The 12,870-nt window shown below is 37.4% G+C and overlaps 1 protein-coding gene across 2 annotated transcripts in view; it reads right to left on the bottom strand.

Moving 5' to 3' along the window:
* The window catches only part of LOC118627938 (prolylcarboxypeptidase), an 88,104-nt gene that overhangs the window by 31,068 nt on the left and 44,166 nt on the right, over positions 1 to 12,870 (bottom strand). For both annotated transcript variants that reach the window (XM_036258503.1, XM_036258502.1), the window contains exons 5-8: positions 12,529 to 12,686; positions 11,445 to 11,617; positions 1,433 to 1,597; positions 258 to 445 (exon numbers count right to left, since the gene is read on the bottom strand). In XM_036258503.1, the coding sequence (XP_036114396.1) occupies positions 258 to 445; positions 1,433 to 1,597; positions 11,445 to 11,617; positions 12,529 to 12,686 (684 nt within the window). The remainder of the gene's footprint in view (positions 1 to 257; positions 446 to 1,432; positions 1,598 to 11,444; positions 11,618 to 12,528; positions 12,687 to 12,870) is intronic.

Below are 12,870 nucleotides of genomic sequence, written 5' to 3'. Positions count from 1 at the left end.
AAAAAGCATCTCTCTTCTCTGCATCTTCTGTCTTTCTTTTTTATGACGTTTATTTGAGCCAAACTGATGACATGCCTGGAAGCAAGATCTCAAATCCTCCCAGCATCCTCTGTCTTTCAAGTAATAGGAAAACAGGATACCACTGATTGTAGTCTATATTATTTATTGTCAGTTATTTTTCCTGGTTCTATTTTCTCAAGCTATTCTACAAATGTCTCCATCAACCAAAGTTTTTCTTTGGACAAGCAAACACTCACCTGAAAATGATGTTCGAGTGGGAACTGATGTTTTTGCCTCCATACATAGTGGTGATCCAGGTGGGCCTTGGTTTCACACCCCACTGTCTATAACAATCATTTGAAAAATCTTTCAAGTCCCATGCGTGAGGTTCAAACATGTCATCAATACCATTGGTACAAAAGGGCATGACAATTTCTGTGCAGGCCTGAGAAAGCAAACCAGAAGAGTCTAGTAAAAAAGTAAGGCACAACGAAGTTAAAAAAAATTGTCCAAGGCTGTACAGCTAGTAAGCAGCAAAGCCAGGGTTTGAACTCAGGCAGTCTGGCTTCAGAGCTGCTGCTCTTTACCTCTGTGCCATACCACTTCTCATTGCTCCTGGAAAGGCTCAGTTGAGAAATCACAGACCTTAAGAGCTGTATAGTCCTTCTTTGTAAACTATTTTTTTTCTTTCTTTTTTTTTTTATCCTCACCTGAGGACATTTTTGCATTTATCTTCAGATAGGGTGGGAGGGAGAGAGGAAGGGAGAGAGAAACATCGATGTGAGAGAGACACATCGAGTGGTTGCCACCCACACGACCCCAACCAGGGCCGGGGACAAACCGCAACCTAGGTATATGCCCTTAGTGGAAACCGAACCCGGGTCTCTCCAGACCATAGGCTGACACTCCAACCGCTGAGCCAAACCGGCCAGGGTGTAAACTATTTTCTTTCACATTATCCGATTGAATCCTCAAAACAACTCTGGAAGGAAAGTATTCTTATTCTTGCTTATTTTCTTTGTACAGATGAAGAACAAAGTCTTAGAGAGAATCAAGTTAGACTCCCCTTCTTTTATGTGTCCATAAAATGTTTCCTTTATAGGACTTATCAAGATCTATTGTAATAGTAGTTCTTTTTCAACAAGCTACATTTGATGGTAAGATCATGTTTTATTTATCTTTGTATCTTTGGAGCCTAGCAGGGTGCCTGGCCCATGGGGAAGTACTCAGAATATATTTGGTGGTGATTAAATACATGGATGGATGGATGGATGGATGGATGGATGGATGGATGGATGGATGAAGAAATTTATCCATGGTTTCAGACCATATTGAGATCCAGGTTAAGTGACAAAATCTTGTGAACTCTCTGTTACAGCACAATCATATCAGTGAAAAGTAAGTTCCACTTGGAGAAATTATGCACACTTACCTGATAGCTCCAGCCCATGGATCCCAGACTGCTAGTTGATGTCTCTGACATATTCAAGCATTTCGCCTGGCCTGAATAATTGTAATATACATTCAGAGCACTGAAAATATTCTGCAGTAACTCTGTATCAGATACATTGGGATTTTTGAAATGCTGGCACACCACCTGTCATTTTAGAGAGATAAAAAGAAGAGTCAGAATATAAATATAAATTATAGCGTAATAAAACAAAAAAGACATATGACTTTGATTTTATCATAAAAGAATCTTAAGCATTTAACTTGCACTACTCAACAATTTCTATCTTTTGAGTATAATCCCCTTCACAAATGAATAAACCTTTTAAGTTACTCCCCAAACTATAGAAGTAAACCAAAGTCATTTGCATAGCATGCAAAGTCCTCTTCACCTACTACTCTAACTTCAACTGCTGTGGTCTGCTCCAGCTTAGCAAAACCATTTCCAGCCCACCAAGCTTTTTCCTTCCTCTTTGCCTTTGCACACCAGAAATGCCCTTCTCCCACTCTCCAACTCCACTAATGCCTGGTACACACCAACTCATCTTCCACAATACTCAGCTCAAGTAACACCTCCCCTATGAGGCCATCATTGCCTATGCCCCTAAGTCCCTTCTAATGCCTCACTACGCCCCATGCCTTTTCTGTCAGAGTCCCTGTAACGCTGTACAGCACTCATTTGATTCCAGAACGTCTCCCTCACCACTTACTTAAGCAAGATATCTAGTAACTAGATGCTTGCTGAATGAACAACTACCTTTTTACAAAAAAACAAAATGTATAAAATTTCTTATGGAAAAACTACACCAAGCTCCAATGTCTGTGGTGTGATAAGAAGATCAGGCAGCTCCCCAGCTCCCAAATACTCCCTTCACTGGACTATAATCAGTACCTGTAATTCCAGTACTAAAAATCAAAGACAATCCTCAGGGACTGACTAGACAGGGGCATGGGAAACTTTCGGGTGTATGTAAATATCCCATGTCTTCATAGGGGTCTGGTTTACACAACATACAGTGCACTTACAATTTGTACCTTTTACTGTAGGTAAATTTTACCTTTAAAAAAATATCACGCCCTGGCCGGTTTGGCTCAGCAGTTAGAGCGTCAGTCAGCCTGCGGTCCACAGAGACCCGGGTTCGATTCCCGCTCAGGGCATGTACCTTGGCTGCAGTTTGTCCCCGGCCCTGGTTGGGTCGTGTGGGTGGCGGCCACTCGATGTGTCCCTTTCACATCGATGTTTCTCTCTCTTCCTCTCTCTCCTTCCCGCTCTATCTGAGTGAAAAATGGAAAAATGTCCTCGGGTGAGGATAAAAAAAAAAAAAAAAAAAAAAAATCACAAACAAATACTGAACTCAGTTAATGATGTTAAAGCTGATTTAGGAAGTGTATTGGTATGCAACTTATTTTGAAATGCATTTAATAAGATAAAAAGAAGGATAGATAGAAAGATGGATAGGTGAATATATATATATGATATATCAAATATAGCAAAATATTATTTATAGAATTTAGATGGTTTATGGGTGTTTACTGTCCAATTATTTCAATTTTTCTGTGTTTGAAATTTTTCACAATAAAATGTTGAGGGGAAATCACAGGCAATGGACTCATAGCTGAATAACAACAATAGCTATTGACTGAACCATGGTTTACAATCATTACATCACTTAATCCTCAAACAATCCTATCAGATGTGTTATCGTCCACTATTTTATATGAAGAAACTGATTCTCAGTTTAAATAACTTTATTCAAGGTCATCCAGCTAGTAAATGGTTGGACCTAGATTCAACACCAGGTCTCTCTGGTTATGAAATGTACATCTTATCCATTATGCTACACAGCTTATGCTGTATCCCCTGTAAAACTGCAAATAGCCCCAATGGCAAGGAAAACACATTAAATGTTCATCCTCTATTAACACCTTCACATGAATTCAGCGAGGTGGTCCTTTCTCATTTCATATGGAAAAGATCTATATAACAAGCAAGTTCTAACAGAGAGAGAGAGAGAGAGAGATTAGCCCAGAAAAGAAGCCTGGGGGAAAAAAGAACTCAGTTACCCCACTTTAGAGAGGGTTTCTGGGCAGCAAGAGCAGCCAGGCCTGAGCAGGAGATATGCTCCCAGTCAGGGAAGGAGGACACCGAGAATTTTGCAAGTAAACACAGCCTCTCAGCACAGTTCTGCCTAGGGCCGGCTTCCAGCAACACTTTCCTGAAAAAAAGGGAAACTCCAAAGACAGAGAAAATGGATCATGGAAAAAATTAAATGCCTCTCCCCAAAAGTATTCAGCACAACAATATTTCTATGTAATGTTAAATGATATTTTGTGTGTGTGTGTGGGGGGGGGTTCATAGTCCATTTTAGGAAATGTATTAGCAAATATGAACAGTTTTCTTGTCTACAGGATTTCTTAGAGCCTTTAACATGCTTAACTTCAATGTGACTTTCCAAAAGGGAGATGGAGTATGCATTATTCTCAATATGCTTTTGGAAATACTGAGTGTGAGAAAAGTCAGAAATTAAGATGTCCAAATAACTGGATATACTGTACCTTAAAAAAGTAACTGTGCGTCCATATACCAGAGTTTAAGGTGCACATAAGAAAACAGGCTTGTGCTAAACTGAGAGCCTCACAAACCTACCAAGCCTAACGCAACAAGAAAATGTAAGTTGAAGGAAAAAAAGACAAAACAGTATTTTACTATTCTGACAACTCTCAATTATTCATGGCAAGTCAAAAAATACCTAAATGTATAGCACTTTTCCTAGAAAATATTCCTAAGACATACGCCAATCAGAAATAACCAAGAAAATAAGGAAATCAAGAACTTATCACAGAATTTATTAAACTACCTATTCCCAACAGTTGTTCAGCATTCTTTCCTGTACGTGGACACCGTGGATTCAGCTCTTTCAAAATGCAGTACAAAACTACAAAGTAAACACATGGAATGCAGAGAAGAGCATTATGTTCAAGCACAGCATGGTAGATGAGGCAGGGTGACAATGCAAGCTGGGCAGGGGGAACAGGGGGTACTGATGTGCAGCAAAAAGTGGTCTCAAATTCTGGAAAAGAACAGTAGCAAGTGAGTGTGACTCACATGTTGGCATCAGATCCCCTCTTCTCAGTGCTAGAACACTGGGCCTCTGTCAAGCGAAGAAAAGGAGTCCCCATGAATAGCCATCTCTGCAAACAGCAGTCACTGTCACTCCTTAAAAGACACAAGCATGGCTGGGGACCGGCACCGGTTGACAATACTTGGGTTTCGGCAGCCCCATTTACACAAATAGAGAGATCATGGTCAGAAACTTGGCCTTTGATGACAGAAATTTTATGTCCAGATTAAGGGCAATCCTGGGCTCACTGTCCTCTGTAAGGCCAGAGCACCCTTGGAGTACTGGGTTCAGTTCTGAGCACCATACTTGAAGAATGACACTGACCAATGTAAGAAAATCTAGAGGGGAGCAATCAGGATGGGGAACTATGGACTAGTTGAAGAAACCTTACAACTGGTCATATGTATCAATCCCAATCTTTCATTATTACAAATAAGGCTACAATAAATATACTTGGGGCTAAATATTTACATATATCCTTAATTGTTTTTTGGGTTTTTTGTTTTTTTTTTTTGATAAATTCTTAGAGGAAGTACTGGTTCAAAGGAAATAAACATTTGTAAGGCCTTTGCAACATCCTATCAAACTGCCCGATAGAAAGAATTTTACTAATATGCTAGGTAGAAAGCCAGAAAAATATCACTTAAATTTTTTTTGCAAGCCCTGGCCAGTTTGGCTCAGCAATTAGAGCGTTGGCCTGCGGTCAGGAGAGACCCGGGTTCAGTTCCCGCTAAGGGCATGGACCTCAGTTGCAGTTTGTCCCCGGCTCTGGATGGGTCATACAGGTGGCAACGACTCGATGTGTCCCTTTCATGTCAATGTTTTTCTCTCTCTCTCCCTCCCTCCCTCCCACTCTGTCTGAAAAAAAAAAAGGAAAAATGTCCTCGAGTGAAGATAAAAAAAAAAATTTTTTTTTTGCAAAATATTTGCAAATTTACTAATGGAATTTTGTTATTTTAGGTGGTTCAAAAGTTCCTTGCTAACTCAAAGAGACTATAAGTATCAAAAACACAATCTCTACATATCTCTATGCATGTCCTTAACAATTTTGTTAGCAAAGAATAAATAAAGCTTTCCAAAAAATACTGAAGTCATACCAGCAAAACCTCAGCACTAACCCCATACTTATTCAAAGACTGTAGTAATTCAAAAGAAAATATTCAAGCAGTTTTATTTTTTTTTAATCCTCACTTGAGGATATTTTTCCATTTATCTTCAGATAGACTGGAGGAGAGAGAGGGAGAGAGAAGGAAGAGGGGGGGAGAGGGAGAGAGGGAGAGAGAGAGAGAGAGAGAGAGAGAGAGAGAGAGAGAGAGAGAGAGAGATGGGAGAGAGACACATGGATTGGTTGCCTCCCACTCAACTCAACCAGGGCTGGGGACTGAACTGCATGCCCTTGACTGGAATCAAACCAGAGATTCTTTGGTGCACAGGCTAACGCTCTAACCACCGTGCCAAACCAGCCAGGGCTATACACTTTTATTAAAAATCTGTAGGATGCACAAAACACTTACATAAATGTTAAGTTGAATCCTATAAAATTGCCATGTTAATAAGTCAAACACAAATATTGGCATATTTCGTTCAACCTCATGTAATACTTCAGCTTAAGCATAATAATTTGCAGATATTACCCACTTGAGGAGGGTAAGCACTTAGTCTGTGGATTGTTTTACTTGGGGGCTGTGATCTAATCAGACAACAAGGAAAGAGTCCCTGCCAACCACTTCCATCCAAAATACTCAACATGAAAGTAGACTCTGTACTATATACTTTATTTTGTGGACACTAACACAGTGTCTTCTAAACACTCTCCACATGAGGCACTGCATAAGGCTATAATTCACTGATATGGGGGAAGTTCAGGCTGCTAGCACAACTACTGAATGTTCCTTAAGGTCAGGTACTTTCCCTACAATGATCCAGGGAGAAATATATAATGATAGTCCCTATTTCACAGAGGAAGAAACAAGCTCAGAATTAAAAAACTGTGAATACAGGTTCTGAACCCAGACTTTGGCCACAAAGTCCTGGTATAACAATCTGTCTCCCTGATATTATATAATAACAATAATAGTTATTGCTATTTTATTTTTTTCATTTTTTTTTGTTATTGCTATTTTATAACTAGCATTAATTTAGTGCTTACTATATACCCGGCCCTATTAAATCTTCATAATGACCCTAATAAGCATTACAATTATTATTATCCCCATTTTGCAGATGAGGAAACTAAAATACACAGTGGTTAAGAGAAGTGCCCAAAGCCACACAGTCAGGAAGTAGCAGAGCTGGGTGAGATTCAAATACAGACTCAATCTGAAGCTTCCATGTACAACTACTACAGTACACATACTCAACTTTAAAGTTATAGTGTATGAGGCAATAACAACACAAACAGTGCCTAAATATGCCTATAATCTCATGCTTATTTATTTATATTTATTTGTTAATTACAATATTATTATAGTTGACATTCAATATTATTTTATATTAGTTTCAGGTGTACAGCACAGTGGTTAAATATTTATATAATTTAGGAAATGATTACTCCCACCTGGCACCATGCACAGTTATTACAATATTATTGATTATATTCCCTATGATGTACTTTACATTCACATGACTGTTTTCATGCTTAATTTTTATACAAATTTCTTGTATTCTTAGACTGTCTTTTTATTTTTCTAGGTTTATTTGTTTTAGGTAAAAATTTAGAAGGGATTCTGTGGCACTATAAAATCATAAAACTTTTTTATTATGCTATAGTAATAAGGAAACTGTAAAACAGTAGTGTGAGACTCAAAAATCACATGAAATGGACAGACTTAATTCACTTTCTATTGCCTAGAACAAAGGTAAACATTCAGAGAAAACTTGTTTAAGCATTGGAAGTCCATTTTAATAATTGTGGTTTTTAAGAGTGTAGAAATTGGGGAGATACAGAACATTCTAAACTTAGTACCAAACTAATCAGCTCTGAACCCAAATGCCTAGGTTCTGCCCTTTGAGCCCATGAACACCAGAGAAAGTAAAGATAATGATTGGCTTAAAAGCTTTAAGTGTCCCCTACCTCTAAGGATAAGCATTTGAATAAGAGAGAGAGAGAGAAAAAAAAAAATAGGGCACAGAAAATTTTTAAAAGAGGAAGGAAAGAAGTTAGGTTTAAAAAAAAAAGACCAATCTCCTCTGAGAGTGTATGGTCCATCCACATTAGAGAAGGGATTAAGCAGATACATTCAGCTTTTCTAACAGATTTTCATTCTCTAAGGCTTCAATACCCCTCTCACACTCACTCAGATAATCACATTAGTTTTGTCATTAAAAGCTCCCTTTTCATAGAATGCACCTAAACCGCTTAAACCACCCAGAGAGGTCGAATACATTATTAAACACCAAAACAAACGGAAGAGATTTTCCATTTTATGTCTTATTATTTCACAATATTATCTGCATGCTCAGAAGGCTAAGCTAAAAGATTTGGTAAGTTATTAGCTAAAAAAAAAAAAAATGATTCCAAAATAAACAAACTCTGTAGTACCCTTTAAAACTGCTCTTTAAGCTGAAAAGAGACCCAGTAGTTTTATGCTGACAGAGCAGTCAAATGACAGAGGGGTTTTCTATTTCCCTTTTCTCTTCTTCCTTGTGTTCTATCAGCCAAATCCATGATTATTTCTGCATGAATGTTGTAGCTTCTGTTAACAGTAAACAAAGCAAATGGAGTCTAAGTGTGCAAAGTCCAAAGACAAATTAAAAAGAATGATATTTGAGTTGACACAGAGAATGGCATTCAGTTGCTGCCTATGGATCTTTCAGAACTGTACAAGGTCCAGACAGAACTGGAAATCACCTGCTTTTTCCCATAACCCAACTATTACTTATTATCTCACCATCCTAAGCCTGAGTGGGATATAAAACTGAAACATAAACACAACAGTGCGGTAGTTACAAGAGAGAAAGGAGTTGGTGGGGTAGCAAAGGATAAAGGGGCCAAATATATGATGTAAAAGATTATTTGATTTTGGGTGGTGGGCACACAATGCAATATACAGGTTATGTATCATAGAAATGTACACTTGAAACCTATATAATCTTATTAATCAATGTCACTCCAATAAATTTAATTTAAAAAATAAAATGAAAGTTTTAAAGGCAAAAAAAAAAGAAAAAGACTGCTGTTTGTCAGCCCTTTAAAAAGGAGGAAGTGTATCAGAGGGAGGAGGAGTCCTGGTTAAATGGAACTATCCAAGTGAAAGACTGGTCCCCAACTGGGTAATGTTCCAGGGATTAGTGGGTTGGGAGAACAGAGAGGGGGTCAAGAAAGGAGAAATAGAATGAACAGTGAAAGAAAGTGATCTGAAGCTAAAGGTTTGGGAGGGAGACATGTAGTGGAAAAATTCTGAAATCAGATGGGATGAAACTGAAGACAGATGTAGTCAATCAAAGTTTCTCAAGCAAGAAGCAAAGAGGTTATTTTTGGTGGGGAACAAACAAGAAACAGGATCATAAATGTTTCATAAGCAATAAAGAATTCCTTAATATGTCAAAAGGAAGGATAAAGTCAGTAAGAAATAACTGAAGAAAATGACAAGAACTAGGCCTGGATAAAAAAAAATTTTTAAAGTAAAAGGTGATTGTGGGACAAACACAAAGTTATATTGGCTTAAAAATAAACTTTTATAAAGTATCTTTACAAAGGATAAAAGAGGGATTTGCTAAATCAGAAATAGATGACAGAATATTTGAGATATACTCCAATCATTCTGCGTGATTAAGAGAGAAAACATGAAATATTTATTTACATTTAAGATTCAATAGAAAAATAACCCAAAAGGAACATTAAAGAAATAGGGGGAAAACCAAAGTTAGACTGTTCACTGTTCTAAATCATAAACAAACAAATACTAAAAAGTATATTCTAGCTTTTTTTATAAATCATGGTTGGCAAACTACAGCACCCAGGCCAAATCCAACCCACTGTTTGTTTTTTTGGGGTTTTTAAAAATGTTTTTATTGATTTTTTTTAAGGGAGAGAGAGATAGAAGCACCAATGTGAGAGAGAAATATGGATTGACTGCCTCCTGTCACGCCCCTACTGGGGATTGAGCCCATAACCTGGACATGTGCCCTGACCAGGAATCAAATCAGAACCTCTCAGTCCATGGCATGACACTCAATCCACTGAGCCACATCAGCCAGATCCATTGCCTGTTTTATAAATACAGTATTATTGGAACACAGTCATCATTTATATATCGTCTGTGGCTACTTTCTGCTACTTCTTGATACACCTGCAGACTTCAGTAACTGACAGAAACCATATGGCTGACAAAGCCTAAAATATTTACTATCTAGTGCTTTACAGGTAAAGTTTGCCAAACCCTGTTCGAAATAACAAGAGAATATCCCATGTTTTTACCATCTGACAATTCATTTGTTCTTCAGGTGGGCATGAAGATGCAGATGTAATTCTCATTTTGTATAGAGTACAGAATTAAATCTGATAGTTGTCACACTGTAGCAAGCAATCCACCCAAGGATTCTCCTAATCCAGTGCAATGTAGTAGATCATGGGCTCTGAACAACAGCAGACCTGAGTTCAAATCCCATATCCACTGCCCTCTTTGTTGAGCTTAAATTTCCTCTCCATAAAACTGGGATTATACTACTTTTTCTCACAATATTTTTGTGGGGATTAAATTAGATAGTGTATATGAAAGTGCTTTGTAAATAATAAAACAGTGTAAAAGGATAAGGTATTATTAGCATATAGACTTACATGGAAACTACTTGGTTCAGATTTAGTCTTTCTCATTATTTTGATTCATGTTTTCTTAATATGAGAGACCTGCTCTTTTAAATAACTTTGTATTATCAAAATTCAGTTTAATTCAATATATGGCCTTGTTCCATTTGGGTTACAAAGTTCTAAGCAAAGTGTACATTTAATAGTTCAAAGGGACAGTTATATTAAGAGTGCTTTTGAAACCCGGTTCTCATATTACCAATTCTATTTACATTTCCAGCACTCATTCTAGCTGTAGAGTCAGTCATATTCTCTAAACTTAATAACCATCAAGTTGGCTAGCCTTTGTTCTTAAAATTAAGAGGAATGTTCTTTACAAAGAAATGTTTTACAAAGAACACCTACAATAACAAATTTTCGTATAAAAGAACCCTAAATTTTATGGTGTAATGTGCCTTTACACTTTTCATAGTGTTTTCACATGCAATATTATCTGGTCCTCAGCACAGCCCTATGAAGAACATAAGTATCATTATCCCATTCTGCAGAGGCAGACATGGAGGCTCAGGAAGGAGAGAGCCTTGCCCAAGATCACACTGGTAAAGGGGAGTTCTGGATCAAGGATCCAGAGACACCCCTCTTTCAATTCCACCTTGCTGCATGTGGATCACTCTTTTATGATGTATGTAGCGTTAGAATACATAAACAGTTGACTGAATCCTAGTGCTATGATATCAGCTGCCACTCATTATACTCTGACCATGTATTACATAGCTCTACGTGTCTCACATACATCACAAAGGTTAAATAAGTTGAATATGGAAAGTGCACAGCACAAGACTTGACACATAGTAATTATTCCATTAACAGTCAACTATTTCTAATTCATATAACTCTATAATCTATGCATTTTATCTTTATTATTCAAATGAAGAAACTGAGGTTTGGAAAAGTTAGATAACATGTCCAAGTTTGAGTAACCAGAAAGTGACAGAAGCCAGAATTCCTGCCCAGATTTGACTAACTCCAGAGCCCCTCTGTCACTGGGATTTCCTCTGATGCTGAAAGGCAGAGAATGCACACACACACAAATGATTAAAAGTGATGAAAGAACATTTTCCTGTTACCTTGATTGGCCAAGCAGGCAAAGGCTGTAAAAAGTTAGACTCGTAAGGGTAGTCCACCATTGCAAGATTCACCCAGGTTTCGGCGATCCAATCTTTCAAATGCTGAACATCCTGAGAATTTTTTAATGATGTACATAAGTGAAGGGCTTCAGAAACCAAATTCAAGCCAGTACCTGAGTACAAAAGTACAATGTTGAAATCTAAAAAGCACTGTTCAACATAAGTTTTTATAGATCCGTCACTTGATATTTTAGAAAATGCAATTTCTGTACCATTTCTCCAAGAATACTTTTTCAACATCAGTAAGTTATTTTTCGAGCAACTGGATAATCCCATGATAAACAAGTTGCCCACGCTCATGGAATTTACCAAAACTGCGTATTCTGAATTATTCCCTGTTTTAAATATACGATTGAAATAAATAAATAAAGAAGTGGAACACTATAGAGCAATGAGAAGGCACAAACTGCAACTAAATAAAATAAATGGATGTGTGACAAACACAACATTGAGCAAAAGACAGCAGACACAAAAAACACACTATGCAATTCCAATAACTAAAAAATTCAAGAGCAAGCAAAATTTATCTATGGTTTTAAAAGTCAAGATAGTGATTAGCCAGGGAAATTCAAAGGCAGTGACTAGAAAGAACACAAGGAACTTCTGAGAGGATTTCTTGCTCTAGATGCTAATTACAGTACTTTGTGAAAACTCATCAAGCTATGTATTTTTTTTTTTTTTAGATAGAGAAGAAGGGAGAGAGATAGAAACATCAATGAGAGAGAAACATCAATCAGCTGTGTCTTGCACACCTCATACTGAGGATCAAGCCCGCAATCTGGGCATGCGCCCTGACTGGGAGTTGAAACGGCGACCTCTTGGTACAAGGGATGACACCTGATCCACTGATCCACACTGGTCAGGCATGGTATAGTCATGCTTTGTGTACTTTTCCGGATGTTATATTCAAATATGTATATTATACTTAAATAAAAAGTTTATAGAAAAAGTGGGAAATGTTAAATTTAACAAGTGAAAGGTTAAAAAAAAAAAGCATGATTCCATTCTCTGAATTAAAACTTACTGTTTCTTGTGAGTCGATGAATGGCATCCCAGGACTTGCGGATGCTCTTTGAACAATTTGGGCTACTTCTCCTAAAATCTGCAGTTACAATTTCCATAAATACACCACAAGGTACCATATCCTCAAACTGCCAGATAGGGGCAGAGGCTGCAAGAGCTCTAAATGGTAATAAAACAAGGAAAGAGAAAAGGGGGAAAAATGTAACTCATTAAATTCAAGGTTTTTGGTATGTTTTGTTTTGAGGGTTTTTTGTTTGTTTTTTTATGTTTTCTTTATTGATTTTAGAGAAAGAAGAAGGATAAGAGAGAAACATCTATAACAGAGAACACCGATTGGCTGCCT

Source organism: Molossus molossus, unplaced genomic scaffold (genome assembly GCF_014108415.1).
Source record: "Molossus molossus isolate mMolMol1 unplaced genomic scaffold, mMolMol1.p scaffold_m16_p_13, whole genome shotgun sequence".
Classification (NCBI taxonomy): domain Eukaryota; kingdom Metazoa; phylum Chordata; class Mammalia; order Chiroptera; family Molossidae; genus Molossus; species Molossus molossus.
The sequence above is the reverse complement of the archived record's forward strand: the minus strand, read 5'-3'. Positions and strand labels throughout refer to the sequence as shown.